Source organism: Vulpes vulpes, chromosome 2 (genome assembly GCF_048418805.1).
Source record: "Vulpes vulpes isolate BD-2025 chromosome 2, VulVul3, whole genome shotgun sequence".
In the NCBI taxonomy this organism is placed as follows: Eukaryota; Metazoa; Chordata; class Mammalia; order Carnivora; family Canidae; genus Vulpes; species Vulpes vulpes.
In genome coordinates this window covers 144,247,390-144,267,931 of record NC_132781.1, presented here as the reverse complement: position 1 = coordinate 144,267,931, position 20,542 = coordinate 144,247,390, and the positions used below count along the sequence as shown (strand labels likewise).

The following is a 20,542-nucleotide window of genomic DNA, read 5'->3' as shown; positions in this document are numbered from 1 at the left end:
TTTTTAAACTTAATTTGTGCACTGATTTATGCATACAACATTTGAAGATTACCCTCTTCTGAAAGGAACTATTTTAAAATAACAGGTTAAATTTGGGAGCCAACAGGTTCATCACATGAAATTGGGGAATGCTGATGTTGAACATTTGGAAATAAGTCATAATAGATGAAATAATTTTTAAAAGCTGTTTGTCTTTTAAAAAAACAACAGCAGACTTTTCTTTTTCTTTTTAACAGACTTTTAACTTCTTCCTGTTCCTTTCCTATATTGATTCTTGGGTGGAAGAATTTTTTCACATTGCCGAAATGGTTATCTATTTTTTGGACGTTGCCAAAGTGGTTGAAAACGCTAATAAAATACATCGTGTTTTATACATGTGTTGCTTTCTTAAGCAATTGTTAACACTGTATGCATGTTAATTTCTCTTAGGGAAAAGCTTTCACACCATATTGACTTTATTTTTAAAAGGAACTTTTCTTGATTCATAGGATCTACCTCAGACCCTGGAAATAGAAACAGATCTGAATTATTTTATACTTTAAATGGATCTTCTGTTGACTCACAACCACAATCCAAATCAAAAAACACATGGTACATTGATGAAGGTAATCTATAATTTTAGTGTTCTTTATAATGATCCTCTCCCTTTAACTCATCAGGAAAAAAAAGAAAAAGGGCTTTTCACCAGAATATCTAATTTTTGGAAACAAAATGAGTATGCCATTTTTTTTAGTAATGTAGCTGAACTAAAATATTGTATACAATTAGAACTGCACTGCCTGTGAGATTAAGATAACATTCAGAAAATGTATTAGTAGCTCGTTTTCTTCTCTTAGCTGATCTTTAGGGTAGATCTCTCAAATCAGTTGAATCATTTAAAGTCTTTCCTGTCTGGGTCTTTCTTACCTCCTTAAACACTCCTTTTTTGCTTTTCCTTGGTTTAGGAACATCTTTTTCTTCTGTTTATTTTCTTTGTTCATCTCTTCAGTAAATATTTATTGAGTGCTTACTATGTGCCAGACAGTCTTCTAGGCACAGGGGTTACGATGGTGAGTGAAAAATAGACATGGTCCTTGCCCATTCTGAATTTACGATCAAGTTATTAAAGCAAACATTAATCAGACCATGACAGAACAGAGAATTGCAATCAGGATGAGTGCAGTGAAGTCACATGATGCCATTAAAGTGTATTAAAGGTGGATTTTACTTACAGGGGCTCAAGGATGTTTCTCTGAGGAAGCAGCACAGTTTCAGTTTTCCAGAGGAGCGTAGAATAACACAGTGAAAAGGGACAAAGAACCTTTTCGGCAGAGGGAATAGCATATGTAAAGGTCTTGTGGAAAAATGGAACCTGTGTTTGCCAAGGACTAAAAAGATCCAGAGTAGCTAGAACAAAGAGAGAAGCATAACATTTTATGAGAAAGGCTTACAGGGCCAGGGCATGTGGAGCCTGGTGTGCCCTATTTAAAGGGAATGGAAAGCCACTGAAGGATTTTCAGCAAGGGGTGACATGACCAAGTTTGCCTTTTGAAAATCATTCTGGCTGCATGGGGGACAGTGGCTTGAAACAGGGACCATGGTATGAGGGCACCATTGAAGGTTGTTGCAGGGCTCAGAAATAGATTATAGCAGCTAGGGCGAGGCTTGTTGGGGAAGGGATGGGGGGAAGTGGATGGTGCCGGACATCTTTAGGAAGTGAATTGATAAGACTCAGGCTGACAGTGAGAGCTGAGAAAGAAAGAGGCATTGATGATACTCCTGGTTTTCTGGCTTGCAGACTTCAGCAATTGTAGAGGAAGGTAATGAATTTGATTTTGACAATGTTGAGCTCCAGGGACCTCTTAAATATCCAGAGTTGATCTGGAGTCAAGTAGATAGTTGGATATGTAGGTCCAGAGCTTAGAAGAGTTAAGAGCTAGAGAAGTAAATATGCATGTTGCCCCCACATATCTGGTGATTAAAGTCCTGTGAATACTATGGCCCGAATAGAGAGTGGTGGGGGTGAGTGTGAGAATGAGACTGAGTCCCAAGGAATTTAGTGGCTGGGAGACAGAGGAGACAGAGAAAAAGCCACTGGAAGGAGCTGAGGAAAACCAGCAGGTTGTTGGGTCAAGAAGCCAAGGAGCTAGTGGACAGCAGTATTGAATGCTCCTGGGAGGGGAAGTAAGAGGAAGACCATACAGGTACCCGCTGGATTTAGCCAAAGGAAGCTATCAATGACCTCGGTTGGTTATGCTTCTGTGGAGTGAGGAAATGGAGACATGAGTTTGGTTGCCAAAAATGGAAGTTTGGGTTTCATCTTGGACTTGTCTCTCTCATTAGTCACATCCACTTGTCACGAAGTTTCCTGGAGCTTCTCCTCTTCAGAATCACTAGAATCTTTCTCATATTCTTCATTTATGTAAGCACTGCCTTAGTTCAGATCTGTTATTGCTGTCTAGTTAATATAATGGCCTTTTAGCTGGTTCATCTGCTTCACCCTTTTTCCTTCTGAATTTATTCTGAATAACTGTCATCACCATCATCCTTATCATCACTACCATCATCACTGAAGTTGACGTTTCTTGATGACTTACTGTATACACTAGACATGGTGTTACATGCTTTGTATGCATTACTTTGTCCTCATACCAATTTTGTGAGGTAGATATTTTTGCTTTTTCTTTTGTTACAGTGGTTAGATACCTTGCCCGAGGCCACACAGCTAGTTGTAGTGGTACCAGTGTTTCAACCCAAGTCTGCTTGACGCCAGAGCTGACGCTTTTGATCACTACACTGTGTTTCTCTTCACATTACTTTCTGGTTGATTTTTCTGCAGATGTATCTGCTTGTGTCTCTCCTTTGCTTTATGTCTATTAATTTTCTCCTAGCCCTTGAACATAAAAATCCATATTCCTTACTTTAGCTTGTTGGACCCTTTTATGGCATGACTTCCTACTTGTCTCTGTCATTTGTCCTGCATCCCTGCTCTAGCCATGCTTGGAGCGGGGCCATTTTGGAACGTGCCATACTTTCTCTTTTCTTGGCGCCTGTTGTACCTCTTGCCTGGAAGTCCTTCTTCCTGTTCCTCCCACTCCGTGCTTAGGCTTACTTGTATCCATCTGTTCAATCTCAGCTTGGGTATTATTTTCTCCTGGAAGCCTTTCCTGCCTCTCCTTGGTTAGGTGAGGTGCCATCATAATTGTTTGTCGCCTGTTTCCTCTGCCAGACTGGAGTTCCAAGTGCTTCGCACAGGGCTTGGCATGGAGTACATTTAGTAATTGTGTGCAAATTAAATCTAAATAAGAAGTTACAGGAACTGTAGGACTCTATAGTGACTTTTTAGCTATTGCCTGGATTATTTAGGTTATATACACACAAATGTATATTATACATACACCAATGTCCAAGTCTACTGTTTCATCACTTGGGCTTAGATACTCATGGGAAATGATTTGAGTGAGATCTCTGATTTTGTCTTCTTGTACCTTCGTTTCTGCTTGGGTAGGATGTTGTGAGGGTAGACAGGGCCTTATCCCCAAGAATTCTTCCTAGCCGTAGAGCAGGAAGCTTCCTTAAATGGTGCTTCTTCAGGAGATTCTGTCTCCCAGTAGACTAGTTGTGTTAAGATTTGGCCCATAGGGATCCCTGGGTGGCGCAGCGGTTTGGCGCCTGCCTTTGGCCCAGGGTGCGATCCTGGAGACCCGGGATTGAATCCCATATCGGGCTCCCGGTGCATGGAGCCTACTTCTCCCTCTGCCTGTGTCTCTGCCTCTCTCTCTCTCTCTCTTTCTCTCTCTGTGACTATCATAAATAAATAAATTAAAAAAAAAAAAGATTTGGCCCATATGTTAGCAGTTACCAGCTCTCTCAAGTATCTTGGCAGGCAACCATCCACAGTGGCTGTGGGGCAGCCCCACTCTGTCCCCCTGTTGTTACTGGTAGCTTTGTGAATCCTTTTCCTATGAACTGCTTTCTTTCTAAGGAAAGGAAACTAGTAATACCGAGGGTTTGTCATAATCTAGGTGACATTAATTCTTCAAGTTTAGGCAATAACTTTACTTTCATACAGTTTCTGTAGTAGTAGAATATTTTTAAGGTCTTGATTCTAGTCTGATGTTGTATACTAAGTGTTTATAAGTATGTGGGTCCTAAATGAGATCTATAAAGTCATGAGATCTATATGGAGTAGGCCTTCATCTTTAAATTAAATTAAATTTCAGTGTGAAAGAACATTTCTTTTCTATAACTAATTTCATTGATATATTTTTTTTATTTTTTATTTTTATTTATTTATGATAGTCACAGAGAGAGAGAGAGAGAGAGAGAGAGAGAGAGGCAGAGATACAGGCAGAGGGAGAAGCAGGCTCCATGCACGGGGAGCCCGACGTGGGATTCGATCCCGGGTATCCAGGATCGCGCCCTGGGCCAAAGGCAGGCGCTAAACCACTGCGCCACCTAGGGATCCCCTCATTGATATATTTAAAAAGCTTTTTTTTCCCTACGACATTTGATTCACGTATTCACTTTTTTTCTTAAACCTTGAGTATTTTCTTGTGTTAGTGGCTATACCAAGTGCTGCAGATTCACCCGTGAAGCCTCATGAAAAAACATGAAAAAGCCTACCGAATTCCTCCTCTTGCTTATGTTCTGGTTGGTATGACAGATAGTAAATATATAGATAGACAAGGTAATAATTGATTGTGATACATGCAGTGAAGGAAATGAAGCAACCGGTGGGGAGCCAGCTACCATAGTGTTTTGGAGAAGTCCCTTTGAGGGAAGGGTATTTGGGTTGAGATCTGGATGATGTGAATGAACCTGTCGGGGAAAGAAGTAGGAAGAGCATTCAAGGCAGAGGAGAGAGGAAAAGCAAAGACCTGAGGCAAGAAAGAGTATTTGAGGAAAGGAAAGTAGGCCAGAGTGGCTACAGCATGGTGAGCAAGGAAAATAGGTGTGGAAATGAATTTGGATCGGTAGGTGGGAGCTAGGTCATCTAGGACTTTGTTGATATCAGTGAGAAATGTAGTATTTATCATAAAAACTCTGGGAAACCATTGGAAGTTTTTAAATAGGGGAGTGATATAAGATCATGTAAAATCTTTAATTTTAAAAAGATCTCTCAGAGTTGTATGGTGATTAGTTTGGAGAGGGACAAGGGGGGACAGACCAGGAGAGACACTGGTTATAGGGTGAAAGACAATGGTGGCTTGAATTAGGGAGATAATAGAGGTGAAGAAGAGAGGATGGATTTGAAATATGTTTTGGAGATAGAACCGAATGCTTTACAGATTTGGGTTTTGGGCTTGAGGAGTTGAGTGTTTCAGAAAGAAAAGAATAACTTAAAATCCCTATATTAAATATCACTTCCAAAGAATTTTAAATGGATGAAGTATATAGAACAATAAGGTACAAAGCACAGCAAACACCCGTATAGTCACGACTCACTTGAAGAAAAAATCATTATTATTACCTTTGAAATTCCCTTGGTGCTGCTTCCTAGAACCCTTTCCTTCATGCTCTCCTCTGAGCTTCTGTCACCTTTAATTTACTGTTCATCATTCTCTTGGTTTTCATGATAGTCTTTTGAGTTTGTTTATTTAAACAGTATACTGTTAGTTGTGCATGTTTCTGAGCTTCATATAAAAGAATCAGATTCTATGTATTTTGTGATATCCCCTCAGTGTTATGTTCTAGAGATTCAACACACTAATAATAGATTATAATTTATTTGTTTTCATTGCTCTATAGTGTTCCATTCTGTTTCATTCCATTACTGTCTAAATATACCATAATATACCTCTCTAATCAACCACCGATGGACATTTGAATTCTTATTTTCCTGCCATTATTAACAGCCCTGCTATTAACATTCTTACGTGTCTAGGCTGTATACCTAGGAATGCATTTACTGGGTCATGTCATATGGACATCTTTCCTTTACTGAATCATGCTACACGTTCCCAGAGTAGTTGTTCCAGTTTATACTCCCATCAACATTGTGTGAGGGTATCATTTGCTCTTCATCCTCACCATTATTTAATGTTCTAAAACCTTGAACTTTTGAAATGGTATCTCACGTTGCTTTTGACTTCTTTTATCCACTTGTGAGGGCAAGAATCTTTTCACTGATGTGTTGATTATTTGGGTATCTTCTTCTGAGTTGCCTTTTCAAGCCCTTTATTCATCTTTCCTAGTTTTTTTTTTCATCTTTTTTGTATTGATTTATAACCTTTTGTCCAATTTTAATCCTTTGTCAGATATATATAAGTGTTTGCTATTTGTTCAGTTCATGTTTTCACTCTTGCTGAAGGTGCCTTTTAATGAATAAGTAGCTCCATTTTAATGTGGTCATATTCGATATCTTTTCCTTTACGGCTTATATACTTATGTTCAAGAAATTTCTCTCTGCCCTAAAATCATAAAGAACATTCTTCTATATTGTCTTCCAGAAGTTTATGGTTTTACCTTTCACATTTGTCTTTAAGCCACCTGAAAGTGATTTTTGTATGGAGCATGCAGTACAAGTCCAATTTAATTTTTTTTGAAGTACTGATAACTGATTATCTCAATATTATTTATTGAAAAGTTCATTCTTTCCCCACTGATCTGCAGTGCCTGCCTGGCATCTGTTTTCATTATCTTAAGGAAATAAATTTTGGCTTTGGTTCTCTTTTTGTGTGTGTATTTTCTTTTAAATTATTTTCTGCTTTGTAAATTTATTCTGGTTTTGATCCTCTTTACTGTGTTTATCTTCTCTTTCATTAGTTTCTGTTTTGCATTTATTCTTTCCTCTTGACTGCTTTTTGGGAGGTTACTCTGTTCTAACTTCCTCAGTTGTATTTTGAGTTCTTTAACGTTCTTTCCTAAAATAAACTATTACATCTATAAATTTCCTTTGTAAGTACTGTTCCACAAACATTTGTTGCTTCTTTATTTCTCTCTTTTTTTATTTTAAAAATTTACATCATTGGAGCACCTGGATGGTTTAGTCGGTTAAGCTCAGGCCATGATCCCAGGATCCTGGGATTGAGCCCCACATTGGGCTCCCTGCTCAGCAGGGAGTCTCCTTCTCCCTCTCTCCCTTCCCCCTGTTTGTACTCTCTCTCTGTCTCTCTCCCAAATAAATAAATTTACGTAATCATTTCTGTTTTGATTCTTTAGTTATTTAGAAGTGTCTTTCTAAATCTTTTGGTATTTTTATTTGTATTGTTTTCTAACTATTGTATTTTGGACAAAAAGTATCACCTATTTAATACTAATCAATAATAGTTTTTTTGGTTTGAGCAGTTGGGTGCTATTTACTGATGTAGAAAAATCTGGAGGTGGGAGGAGAATGTAGATTACTGCTTTGGAGAGATTAAGTGTGCAATGCTTACAAGAATCCTAAAGTCAAATGGACAGCTGGTCTAGATGTGTATATTAATTCTCAGAGATGTGGATGTATTTAATATTCTTGAATACATTTCTCTAAATAAGGATAATTTTTTTATAGTTGCTGAAGACCCTGCAAAATCGCTTACAGAGATATCTCCAGACTTTGGACACGCTTCACCACCACTGCAACCTCCTTCTATGAACTCATTATCCACCGAAAACAGATTTCACTCTTTACCGTTCAGTTTGACAAAGATGCCCAATACCAATGGAAGTATTGGCCACAGTCCACTCTCTCTGTCAGTTCAGTCCGTGATGGGAGAGCTAAACAATGCACCTGTCCAGGAGAGTCCCCCCTTGGCCATGACTTCTGGGAACTCACATGGTCTGGAAGTGGGCTCTCTGGCTGAAGTTAAAGAGAATCCCCCTTTCTATGGGGTAATCCGTTGGATCGGTCAGCCACCAGGACTCAATGAAGTGCTAGCTGGACTGGAACTGGTAATTTAATTTGACTTAAAAATCGCAATTCTTCTCTATCTGGAGTTTTGTGTAGTTTTTTCCCCCCCTTTATGCTTTTTTTTTGGTCAAAATGTTTTATTTGTCAAAAAAGGCATCACTAGAGAAAAATGTTATTACCATGTCATCTGGCTTCTTTGCCACCCCTGAAGCAGCTGACCCACTTGTTCCCCATGATAATTGATCTATGTTCAAGTAATGGAAACAGATTTTTAGGCCACTGTGTTTAGGCTCATTATATTCAACAGAATACAGTAAGGAAAACAAATCTATTATTGGCTGTCTTTTTCTTCCTCAATCTCTCTCCATCAGTCAGTTCTAATACTTATTTCATCGGTTTTAAGATTAATTGCCATTTTTAGAGATTTTTTTGAGATCTTTTTAGAGGGAAAAATTTTCCCTTTGGAGATTGGGAAAGCATATCGTTTGGCCTTTCATGATCTGGAGAGCATAATTTGAGTACAATTAACTTTTACTTATAAAATATATTTCTTAAAAATTCATTTGTATGCTAGCAAAGGCTACTTTTGGGGAAGGGGGAGGTTGTTAAATAAATCACCGGTGCCCCTTAGTTTTCAGTACTTGTGGAAATGGTGCAGGAGAGCCCGTTAACCAGGGAAGGCATAAGCCTACATTCTGGAAGAAAATACATTGAGGACTTCAGGCTGGATTAAGGAATTAATCTCTTAAATGATAAGTTGTGAACTGAAGCACTGGTTAGTTGATCCCCTCTTTCCTGATGGAGTTCTTGGGACGAACGTGATGAGGGAATTCTGAGAAAGAGTGAGCCATGGAATAGAAACCTCCATTCCTTGTGTACTCAGGTGCATGGTGCAGAATAGCACATCCTGAAGCATTTCTTTTTCAGGAAGATGAGTGTGCAGGCTGTACAGATGGAACCTTCAGGGGCACCCGATACTTCACCTGTGCCCTGAAGAAGGCACTGTTTGTTAAACTGAAGAGCTGCAGGCCAGACTCCAGGTTTGCGTCTCTGCAGCCGGTTTCCAATCAGATCGAGCGCTGCAACTCTCTAGGTATGGGACACCTTTCATTTACTCACCTGCTTCTGATCTCAGGCCATTCTGCAGTAGGCGGCAGTAACATACATTAAAATGTATTTTTCCTGGATGTTCATTGGCCAGTCAATCAGCAAAAATTGCTACTTAGTAACAAGAAAGTTACAGTTGTCCCAAGAGGGGACTTTTGGACAAAGTATCAGGCAGGAAAAAAATGAGATTTGGAAAGTGAAAAATAGTGAGACTTACTTTTTTCCCTTCTTATTGGCCACTAACATTTAATTTTTAAAAACACAGAGGTAAAAATTGAAATGGGGCCTTCCTTGGGCACGGACTACCCTCTCTTGAAGGATTAAGTACACCAATAAGCATATCTTACAAAATCAGCATTATTATATGATGTAGTCCTAGATTGATTGATAGAGGACAGGTCCCCTCAACATTCATAACGGGTAACAGTTTCTTGAAGTTGTCTCTTTCCAGTTTTGGGTAGTAGTTGTGAAGCATTTTGACAGTTAAGTGACTAGCAACAGGAAAGCCATCTTTATGGAAAATATTTTTTCATTACAGTTGAAGTAGTATTGTGGAATTTTTTGTTTTCTGACTTAAAGATGAAACATCTCAGACAAATAAAATATTTGGGGAACAAAGTATTTTAACTTGGCAGATTCTTTTTATACATTACTTAATACTCTAACGTCTTTTTTAAATGGTGGAGGGAGTGAGGTTGAAATGAACATTTTTACAAACCAAGCTGAAGAGCAGTGAACCCAAACCTAGTTTTAACTTAGTTTTAAGTCATGAAACAAGTTTTACCTCAGAATACAAAAATGTATTTTAAAATGATGAAATACATGGGAATACATATTGTAATAATTAAAAAGGGAACTTAGCATTTTCATTTTTATGTTTGCAGCATTTGGTGGCTACTTGAGTGAAGTAGTGGAAGAAAATACCCCACCCAAAATGGAAAAAGAAGGTTTAGAGATAATGATTGGAAAGAAGAAGGGTATCCAGGGGCATTACAATTCTTGTTACTTAGACTCAACCTTATTCTGGTAAGTTTCAAATAAATGCAATAGGACTATAGTTCTGTGGGGGCAGAGAATATATAGTATGTTCTGTATGTTCATATAGTTCTGTATGAGCATCCGTGTGTGTGCCTGTTGCATGTGCATGAAAGAAATTGCTAATTGCCTGTGAATAAAGAAACTGGGTAGCTGGGGAACAAGAAAGAAAGGGAGATTTACATTTCATTATAGCCTTTGGAAGCTTTTGAACATGGTCGGTCTCATGTGTTCATATCCAAAAAATTAATACAAAAGTAATGTGGTGAGTAAGGAGTAACAGTGATAGTGTTATGGGGGGCAGATGTTTTGAGGGTGTCTGGGAAATCATGGATTGAATGAATTAGTTTTAAAGAATTATTTTCAGTAGAAAATAATTGCCGTTGTATATGTAGTTTATTCCAAAGTTGAATGACTTAACATGGCAAGAGGCTTTACATTGAGATCAAGCCACATACGCTGCCAGTTGAGTGTAACTAGCCAGCTCTATACAGTCACGTTGTAAGAATTAGGAAGTTAATGGGGTGTTCAAATTTTAAAAGTGGGGAGAAGAATAAAAATGGTGGGCCATTCTTTTTGGCAGGATACTGTACATCTCTTAGGTGTGTGGACAAAAACAAGCCCTACTGAACTGATATGAGACTTTGTAGATTTCCTGATAAAAATTTGTATTAGCCAAAATTCCTTGGTCTTTGATCCCAGCAAGTCACCAGTGTTAGTCCTTCACAAGTGACTTTGGCATTTAAAGAAATTTCCATCTCTGTAAAGGGGTGTGGGGAGAGAGAAGTATGATATCTAGAGTGGGTTTTATATTGTGTCCTGTGTCTGCATTGGGAAGTAGTTTCAAACTTCCTCCTCTGCTGTCTGCTTGTACTTTGACTCGGATTTGTAGGCCCCTTTTCAGCTTTTGCAAAGAAGTTCTCTTGATATACTCAAGGCTTATTTTTATCCTTGAACACTGTCAATCTGGAGTTTGCTTTCTCAGTATTGGTCTTTTCATCTTGAAGGAGCTCTAGACCCTGATGATTGAACCATGGGAACCTTAAGAGGGGTGTCTCTGGTACCTGTGTTAGCAGAAAGCATGCAGTTTGTATGTTCCTTGTTCTGCAGACTTTGTGTTTTTTCTCTTCTCATTCTTTTTAGTCTTCTGTTTCCAGAAAGTATCATTTTAGTATCTGTTTGGTATTTTTTTAGTATTCTGTTTAGTGTCTGTAATATGCGTACAGCATGAGGAAAAATATTCCTTTTATTTTACAGCTTGTTTGCTTTTAGTTCTGTTCTGGACACTGTGTTACTTAGACCTAAAGAAAAGAATGATGTAGGATATTATAGTGAAACTCAGGAGCTACTGAGGACAGAAATTGTTAATCCTCTGCGAATGTAAGTAGAAGATCTATCATTATTTTGCCTTTAGATGATGTCCTATTTATGGTTTTTCGAGGTAGTAATTAACTTATACCTGTTTTCATGGGTGAAAAATTGTTCTCTTGATGAAGTAGGATGACTGAACCTTTACTGCCGTAACTTTTTAACCTTTACTGCCTTTACTTATTTAATTTATTAAATCTGGTTAAGGTGTAGTATATAGTGTATGCCATAAAATGATGAAACCATTTTGGTATTGTCCAATTTAGTGATTGCAGCAGGTTTAGAAAAGTTGATAAAAAGTGCAAGGTACTCTTATTTTCTATGATAGTTCATTCTAGCAGTATCCCTAACAACGGTCATGCTCTCTGGTCTAATTGCGGAGTTTGGCTTCTGAAACTTAATTTTATCTGAACAAAAAAAAGCAAAAGAAAATTTTAATTTGTAGAATAGCTAGTATTTAATAGTCTTGCATTAGAAACAGATGAAATATATTTTATTAACACATTTCTTGGTTAAAGGAATATAGTTAGGCCTCCCTGCACATTCCTTTAAAAATGGTATTTTGATCATTTCTTAGTTTATGAATTACAAATATGTTGTTCTTTGGTCACGAAGAAGTGATTTGTGATGATACAAGGTTAAGTTACGAGATCTCTAGTAAAGACATTTCATAAGTGGTAGTAGTGAATGTGGGATAATATCGCAGTTTAAAATTTAAACTATGAAGAGTTAGGTCCCTAGACTATGAAAGAAATCTGTTCACTCAGGAATATAGAGAGCAAACTATGCAATTTAAAGTCCACATTAAGTCTGTACTCATTTAAATCTTGAGACCCTTTTCTTATTTAATGATTAAAATTTAAAAATAGTTTGATGTGAACTTTTGATGACAGAATGCAGAAGATTGAACAATAAAGGGCATGCATAATGGCCTACTGTATCACATGGCTAGGAAAGTCAATTATAAGCAAATAAGTCTCCCTCCTTATATCTTTTCTTTACATTCTGTAATGATGAAAATGACTTGAGTTTTCACCCCATAAGATAATTGAGTCTTGATTTTGACATCAGTTATTTTATCTGATGCAGATTTTTAAATTTACTGTCCATTTCTTCCTCCAAGTAATTGAAAATGGACAAGATAGATCAAATTCAAAACTCTAGGCCATGTGACCACGTCCTTCTTCCTTCCCAAATACCATAAGACCATTAATAGACATTATTTGGATACTGTTGTCCAACCAGTTAAGAATCACGATTAACCGGGCTGTTGTCCTGTCCACAACAAGGACCTTGGCAGATACCCTGTGATCAAGATTCTCTGTGTCTGCAGCATTCCTATCTATTAAAGCTGACTGGTTTTATTTGGTACTGAAACCTCGGTTTTCTCTGTCTCAAACTCCTCAAAGGCAGAGACCCTGTTTTACCACCTAATTCATTTTTGTATTCCCAGTGGCTGACAGGTTAGATTACTGTGTAAGTGGTGGATGCTCAGTGTATGTTGGTTGCAGAGAGTTGATGAGTGAATGAATAGTCAGTATACAAAATGGATATTAGATTAGCTACTTTTGACTTGCTCTTGTTAAACCTGCGTGGACTTCTCATGTTTCTTCCAAAGGCATTTTTAGCTTTAGAATTTTGTCAGGGATCACTGTGGAATGTACTGAATGTGTCCTGTATTCAAAGATGAGAGACAATGTCATATATGTGATGACTGTTTTGATTGTACCTTTTCCATTTTCAGTTTCTTATCAAGGCTCTTTAGCATTCCCTTTGGCGATTTTTTTCCTCCTTTAGTATTAAAATGACTTGTTCTCAAAGTTTTTTTCCTAAGTAAATAATTTCTTAAGCATATAGAATCAGAAGACTAGTCATTGTAATTTAAAATGTAATTTAAAAATGCTTTCTCTTAGATTCGTATATGACAGCTATTACTTTGATGTAGTGTCTAGGGTAATTCTGATGCTAGATCTTTAATTTGCAAACCTCAAGAAGCAGCCTATAACTGTGATTTTCAAAATGATTGGCTAGCCTATTAATTTACATATGACATGTTGGGATTATATAAGAATTCTGTGATTATCAAAATGTGTTATACTAATGTAATATATATGCCAGTATTAATTAATTGTTTTTTGCTAATGTAGATATGGATATGTGTGTGCAACAAAGATTATGAAACTGAGGAAAATACTTGAAAAAGTTGAGGCTGCATCAGGATTTACCTCTGAAGAAAAAGGTGGCTCCTAATTTATAGGATATGCATTAAAAATAACTTGAAAACATATGTGAAATTATTAGAAATGTGTGTCTGTGTAGTTTGGGGGGGTTTATTTTAAGCTAGAAATTCCTTTCTGTGTGACGTACAATTTTTTAAGTCCTTTTCTTTAAAGTTTTCATTTAAATTCCAGTTAGTTAACATACAGTGCAATATTAGTTTCTATGTGATGGACAGTTTTGTCCCCTTTTTGTAAATGCTTTATCTCTTCTAAAAGTGAGTGATATGTGGGAAAATGAACCCCTTTAAGAAGCTGTCTGGTAGTAGTACATTAAGTGAATAAATAGTTTTTGTCTTTCTTCCAGCAGTGCTATTTGGCATTGTTTTCCTTCTAGGGGTGAAGGGTTGCATTGGGTCCATCCCCCATTTTCCAGTTAGCTTTCCAGTTATAAAGGGAACTAACATGGGCAATTAGAATTAAGTTTATGATCAGAGATCATATTTTAATCTATTCTTAGCTACTGGATTTACTCAGAGATTCAGCTCCTGACTCTGAACATGCTAGCAGCATATCATAACCAGTAATGATGTTTAGAGACTTGCTAATTATTCAAAAACAGGAAAAAACAAGGTTTTATTTCCAATTTTATTCTACTTAACCCCCTCAGAAGAAATTGGAATTACTTCATTATACATGAATTACTATATCTTTTCAAAAACAGTTGTTATAACAAAATTGGACTGTCCTTTATCATAACTTTATCATAACTATGGTTTTCATTAGGCAGGAAAACTTGAGAACTATGCTTTTAATTGAAAAAGTGTCAGTTATGAAAGTGAATTCAGAATAAGAACATAACTATTATAAATTTAAAAAATAGAATGATTTAAAAATTTTGTCTGTGACTTACTTTTCAATTTTCTCCTAGATCCTGAAGAATTCTTGAATATCCTATTTCATCAAATTTTAAGGGTAGAACCATTGTTGAAAATAAGGTAACTTTTAAATTGTTACAGAAGCATTGGAAAAAATAGGCAATCTTCATATCCTCTACCATCATTGGATAGAAAGATGTCTTTAGTGATTACATAATATTGTATTTGTTTAGGAATCTTAATATGCTAGGTTCCAGTGCCTGGGTGGCTCAGTCAGTTAAGGGTCTGCCGTCAGCTCAGGTCATGATCCCACAGTCCTGCTCAGCAGAGAGTCTGCTTCTGCCTCTCCCTATGCACCTCCCTTTGCTTGTGTGTGCACACGCTTCTCTCTTTTCTCTCACTGTTTCTCAAATAAATTTTTTTAAAAATCTAAAAAAAAGAAAAAAATGTGCTAGGTTTCTACAATGCAAATTAATTAAGCTATTTAATTACATGATTAATTTAATCATTGTCCTCGCTAGAGTATTATACTTAACTGGAACACTGAATCTGGTGTAAATTTGTGTTTTTAATTTTAACCCTAGTTGTAAATATTATTGCAAATCATTTTCTTATAAAACTGTACATAAATATTTTTATATTTAATTAATGAAAGCTTCCAAGGGAAATTAAAGAGTAAGAGAGTCTTATTCTATGGGTGCTTGGGTGGCTCAGTTAGTTGAGCATACAGCTCTTGATTTTGGCTCGTGTCAAGGTCTTGGGGTCAAGTCCCATATTGGGCTGTCTGCTCAGCAGGGAGTCTGCCTGAGATTCTGTTCCTCTGTCCATCCCTCTGCTCGTGTGTGCACTCTCTCTCTTTCAAATGAATAGATTAATCTTTTAAAAAAAGAGAGAGAATCTTATTCCAACCCAAATAAATACCTTGAGAACACTGTTTTCTTTCTTTTTTTTTTTTTTTTTAAGATTTTATTCATTTATTCATAGACACAGAGAGAGAGAGGCAGAGACACAGGCAGAGGAAGAAGCAGGCTCCATGCAGGGAGCCCGATGTGGGACTCGATCCCGGGTCCCCAGGATCACACCCCAGGCTGCAGGCGGTGCCCAACCGCTGCGCCACCAGGGCTGCCCGAGAACACCATTTTTGATGATCCATCACTCAGAGAATCACTTAGCCTCACATTAGCTTTTTTTTTCCCCAGTTTTGTGATTAGCCTTTTTTTTCTCCTCCATCTTAAATGAAAGTCTCGAATCTAATGCACTCAAGTTCTTAGGGAGATATTCTAAATGGATGAACTTTTCAGGTAGTTAAATGTTTACAGTCTAAATGCTGGACCCCTTTACACTTTACACTTGGGTTTCTCTGTTCGAAATCTTGCCAATTTACTGTTTGCTTTCCTAAGAGCTATTACAGACAAATATTCTTATTATCTTGTGTCATAAGTGAGGTGTGATGCTAGCGTTGAATTGACAGATAGAAGGAAGGGAACGGAGGAGAGTACCACAATTACAGTTTGATATTGTTTTAGATGTTCTAACTAATAAAATAAGACATGATACATAAACATCAAGAATACATACTTATTCTCTGTTCAAAGATGATGATAGCTGTATGTATACCTAGAAAATCCTGGCAAATTCTTCAGAAACTACTGGGATTACACAAGAATTTATAAATTGACCACATAGAAAGTAATCATGGAGAAATCACTAGCATTTCTATATACCTTCTAACAAATATGTAAAAGGGATGCTTTCATACTTCATGACAGTATAAAATGCCAAGAAATACATTTTATTGAGATGTGTTTTTTAAAAATTTGTGCAGAGCTCCAAAGGCGATTTGATTAATTAGTGAGAAAGATTGTGTTCCAGGTAAGAACAGTAAATTACTTAAAGATGTTAATATTTTATAGGATTACTTACATGTAAGCAAGATCCTAACTTTTTTTTGAACTCTGTAAAGTGATTTTAGAGTTCTTTATAGGATGAAATGGGTGAAAACATTGAAGTTTGAAGGTTTTTTTAAAAAAGAGTTCTATTATAAGCTATAAGGCAAAGCTATAGACATTAAACAGTGTGATACTGTATAAAAGTGGATCAACAGACTTGAATAGAAAGCTCAAAAATAGAATCTCAGTATCTTATAAGTCAACTCTCAGACACAAATGAGGAAAGAAAGCTGTGTTTAATACATGTTGTAGGAAATCTAACAGGCAATTTGGGAGAAAAGAGTCACTTTTGTATTTCCTCTGGAAGAGATAAATTTCAGATGATTAAAAAAATTGTCTTCTTCTTCTTCTTCTTTTTTTTTTTTTTGTAGCCCAACAACCCTTGGCGATGTCCTAGACTCCCAGTAATAACATAGGATGAAAACAGCTGTGATTCTCAGGGGGTGAGGAGGGCTGGACAGATGTAGGAGTGCATCTCAGTGCTTGTAGGTCTTGTGGGTTTTGGAGAGGGCCCTGGGAAGTTCTGGGAATTTCTGCCACCCCTTGAAGGGGTCACTGCTCCCCAACCCTTTCAGCAGCCTCTTCATATGGGGAATTGCTGGTTTAAAGATTACAAGAAGATATAAAAAGATACTTCAACGTTAACTTTTTCAAGTGTCATTCTTCACCTGCATGAGCCTTGCTCTCTCAGAGAGTCTGCTGATATAAAAACTAGGAGGAGGAGTACCGTAAACTCTGAAATAGTGGAACAGTCTGAGAGACTGCACTGAAGTCTTACAGGACTGATGAGACAAAGGACTAGCCACCTAGGAGGATAAATGAGATTTGATAACAGACTAAATAGAGTAAACAAAAATTGAATTCCCAGAAATAGAAGTTAAAAAGGTCTATCTCCATGTATATGCTGTACAGCTGGGAGAGGGAGCATCACTAGATATAGTATGTAGAGCTGAAGAGAGAATTGCTTATTTGGAAGATAGATTGGAAGAAAGTACCTGAAATGCAGCCCTAAGGGAAGAGAAGTTGGAAAACGAGAAGGTAAGAGGCGTGGAAGACCAGATTCCTAAGTGCAGTTCTAGGAGATACTGGAGAGAATAGGGAAGAAATAATATTTTGATAATAGCTAAATATTTTCCAGGCTTTTTGTAGACTTAAATTCTAAGAAGACATATGCACAGGATTTCTGAGCAGGAAGAACTGGGACTAAATCACCTAACCCAGAGACTTATTACAGAATGTACTTTACTTTAGAAGGACAAAGGTGATCTTAAAGTAAGAGAGTAGTATGCTAGGAACAAGGAAGAAACAGGTTTAAATGTGGGTAAATTAAAGCCTTCATTTTCTAAAAACAACAATAATGATAGTACTGGTAATGAAGACCAGTGTGGGGTGTTAAAGAGAAGGTGAAACTGAAGTCCCAGCCACTAACTTGAGAAGATAGTGCTCAGGGGCAAAGATGGAAAAATTCTAAGAAAAACAATCGAATAAAATCAGCAATCAAAAAGCAAAGACACAGGGCAATTTTCAGGTTGTGTAATTGAGTACTTCTCATTATAGAACATGGTCTGGGTATTCTTATTACATGGGTATATTATATTCCACAGTGCTAGGTAATCAAGAAATCTGTAAAGAATTTTAGTGGCTACCCATTCAGGATTGTATTACAAAGGTAGACAGACCAATGTTACACAATTCCATGAATGTTTTGATCTTCTTCCTAGATGTATGTTTTCTTCTAAGGTTAATGCAGCATTTGTACCCTTCTGCTTCTAGATTTTCTTAGTGGGAAATGGCAATCTAAATTGTACAGTTCTCTACCATAGCACCAGCTTTGTTGTGATTCTTGTATATTTGTGCCTTCATGACCAGCTAATTTGCTCTAGGGTTTAAGATTGGAGTGCTTATGTCCCACCCCCGCCACCCAAGCTCCTAATCCCTCTGCCTCAATATCACAGAGGTGTTGGTCTTCATCCTTATTTCTGGTTCTCTTCATTCCATGTGTGCCACTTGGGTTCGCATCAACTATGATTCCCTTTCCCTGTCACCATGGTTATTTCTAATTGTTGCAACTAGTGACCTCTACCACTTTAAGCTTTCTTAGTTTCCTGTCCTATTTTTCTTCCCTGTTACCTGTTAAAATTTTTTATTCTTTTGCTTTCGCAGAAAAAATGCTGGTCTTTTGCAGTCATCAACAACCAAGTAAAATATTGATAGAGCATAATCTTCAGGCTTTTTGGTTATCATTTGTTTTTATTTGTTGTGAGTTCTCCTGAATCTCCTGGTTTTATTAAGTAAGTTTTGTGTATTTCAGGGTATAAGTTGCTTTGGAAAGCAGAGGGCTTCTGAAGGTTGGTCTTTGAATAGCTGTTTCATTATGAAAACTGTTAATAATTTTCCATAAAAATCTTGAAATCTGCCTATAAATAGGCTGATTCTTTACAGAAATTCTGCCGAAAAGGTAAAAATTACACTTAAACATTATTATTCCTTTTGGCAGAGTTAGTTTTAAAGATTAATGGCATTCTGTAGTAAAATATTTATTTTAAAATTTTCTTTATTTTAGAGACAGAGAGAGCACATAGGTGGGGGGAAGATACAGAGGGAGAGGCAGAGTCTCAAGCAGGCTCTGCCCTGAAGTGTGGAGCCTGATGCGGGCCTTGATCTTACCATTCTGAGATCATGACTCGCTCCAAAATCAAGAGTCAGACTCCCAACCAAATGAGCCACCCACATGCCCCTGTAGCAAAATATTTTTGGTTAATATAATGGTAATACTGTGATGGGTATATAGTAGGAGCTTACTGGTATTTGTTGAATAGATGACCATCTAAAGAGACAGCATGCTTTCATGGAAAGAATAGTAAGTGATTAATAGGATACCTGATTTCTACACCTAGCTCTGCTTTAAGTTGCTGGGAAGCTATGATTATTCTTCCCTAGAACTCAGGGCCTTCATTTCAGAAGTGAAAAGTTGGGTCTGGAAGGTGTCTAAAGGTCTGTCCCATGCAGAGACATAAGAATTCATTCTCCTTTTTCAAGCATTAAATGCATTTTGGATTTTGAACAATCAGTATTTTAATGAATTGTTGATTAAAAATACTTTTTAGATTTGGACAGTGACATTAAACCAAGTGATTTTAGCTTCTGGTATTGTTCACACAGTGCTTCTTGACTATAGATTTTACTCCATTATTTTTCTGCTGATCATTAGGGAACTTTTGGATATAAAAACTAAAATAAGAACTCATTTTTAAGGTCTTATGCAAAGTACATTTAATGAATTAATCTACATTATTGTCTTTCACCCATTGTTCTGATGACCAAGGTGGTACCGTCCATGTCGTTTTCTTTTTTTTTTTTTTAAGATTTTATTTATTTATTCATGAGATACACACACACACACACACACACAAAGCAGAGACACAGGCAGAGGGAGAAGCAGGTTCCATATAGGGAGCCTGACGTGAGACTCGATCCCAGGTCTCCAGGATCATGCCCTGGGTTGAAGGCGGCACTAAACCGCTGAGCTACTGGGGCTGCCCTGTCATTGTTTTTTCTGTCCTCAAATACTGCTGGGTTAGCTTCCCGTTCTGACTTAAGCATTTCATAGAGAAATCATGTGTTTTTTTCTGCATATTTTTAGATCAGCAGGTCAAAAAGTACAAGATTGTTACTTCTATCAAATTTTTATGGAAAAAAATGAGAAAGTTGGAGTTCCTACAATTCAGCAGTTATTAGAATGGTCTTTTATCAACAGTAACCTGAAATTTGCAGAGGTTAGTGATTATTGTATTTTATGTGACAGTGCTTTGGAATCTTGAGACTACTACTAGATTCAATAACTGTTAATTTTACCCCACTGAGAACACACTGTTAACAAAACTCAAATTAAAAAAAAAAGTTCAGTGTTTCAGTTGTGTCCATGTAGACAATGCCTTAGAATTAAGATTGAACTGTTTGAATTTTTGGTGCTAAAGAAAATATCAAGCAGATTTGTAACTTGAAAACTTAAGTAGTATTTGAGCAAAAGGAAGAAGTACTAAAAAAACGAAAACAAAAACAAAAAAACCCCATCATTTTAGCAATTTTAACATTTTACCTAAGCATATTAGCCAAACATAGGAAAAAAAGAATGTTTACTTTTCCTTCAAACAAGAGACAAAATAAATTCACTTA

At 36.9% G+C, this 20,542-nt stretch overlaps 1 protein-coding gene across 10 annotated transcripts in view; it reads left to right on the top strand.

Annotated features, from left to right (window-relative positions):
• CYLD (CYLD lysine 63 deubiquitinase) overlaps positions 1 to 20,542 on the top strand; it is a 72,417-nt gene that overhangs the window by 43,067 nt on the left and 8,808 nt on the right. For 6 of the 10 annotated variants that reach the window (XM_072750249.1, XM_072750257.1, XM_026011737.2 and 3 more), the window contains 8 exons: positions 489 to 605; positions 7,475 to 7,854; positions 8,741 to 8,906; positions 9,805 to 9,946; positions 11,213 to 11,335; positions 13,471 to 13,562; positions 14,471 to 14,537; positions 20,010 to 20,142. In XM_072750249.1, coding sequence (XP_072606350.1) covers positions 489 to 605; positions 7,475 to 7,854; positions 8,741 to 8,906; positions 9,805 to 9,946; positions 11,213 to 11,335; positions 13,471 to 13,562; positions 14,471 to 14,537; positions 20,010 to 20,142 — 1,220 coding nt within the window. The remainder of the gene's footprint in view (positions 1 to 488; positions 606 to 7,474; positions 7,855 to 8,740; positions 8,907 to 9,804; positions 9,947 to 11,212; positions 11,336 to 13,470; positions 13,563 to 14,470; positions 14,538 to 20,009; positions 20,143 to 20,542) is intronic. The other 4 variants (XM_072750253.1, XM_072750254.1, XM_026011738.2 and 1 more) reach the window with 1 other exon arrangement.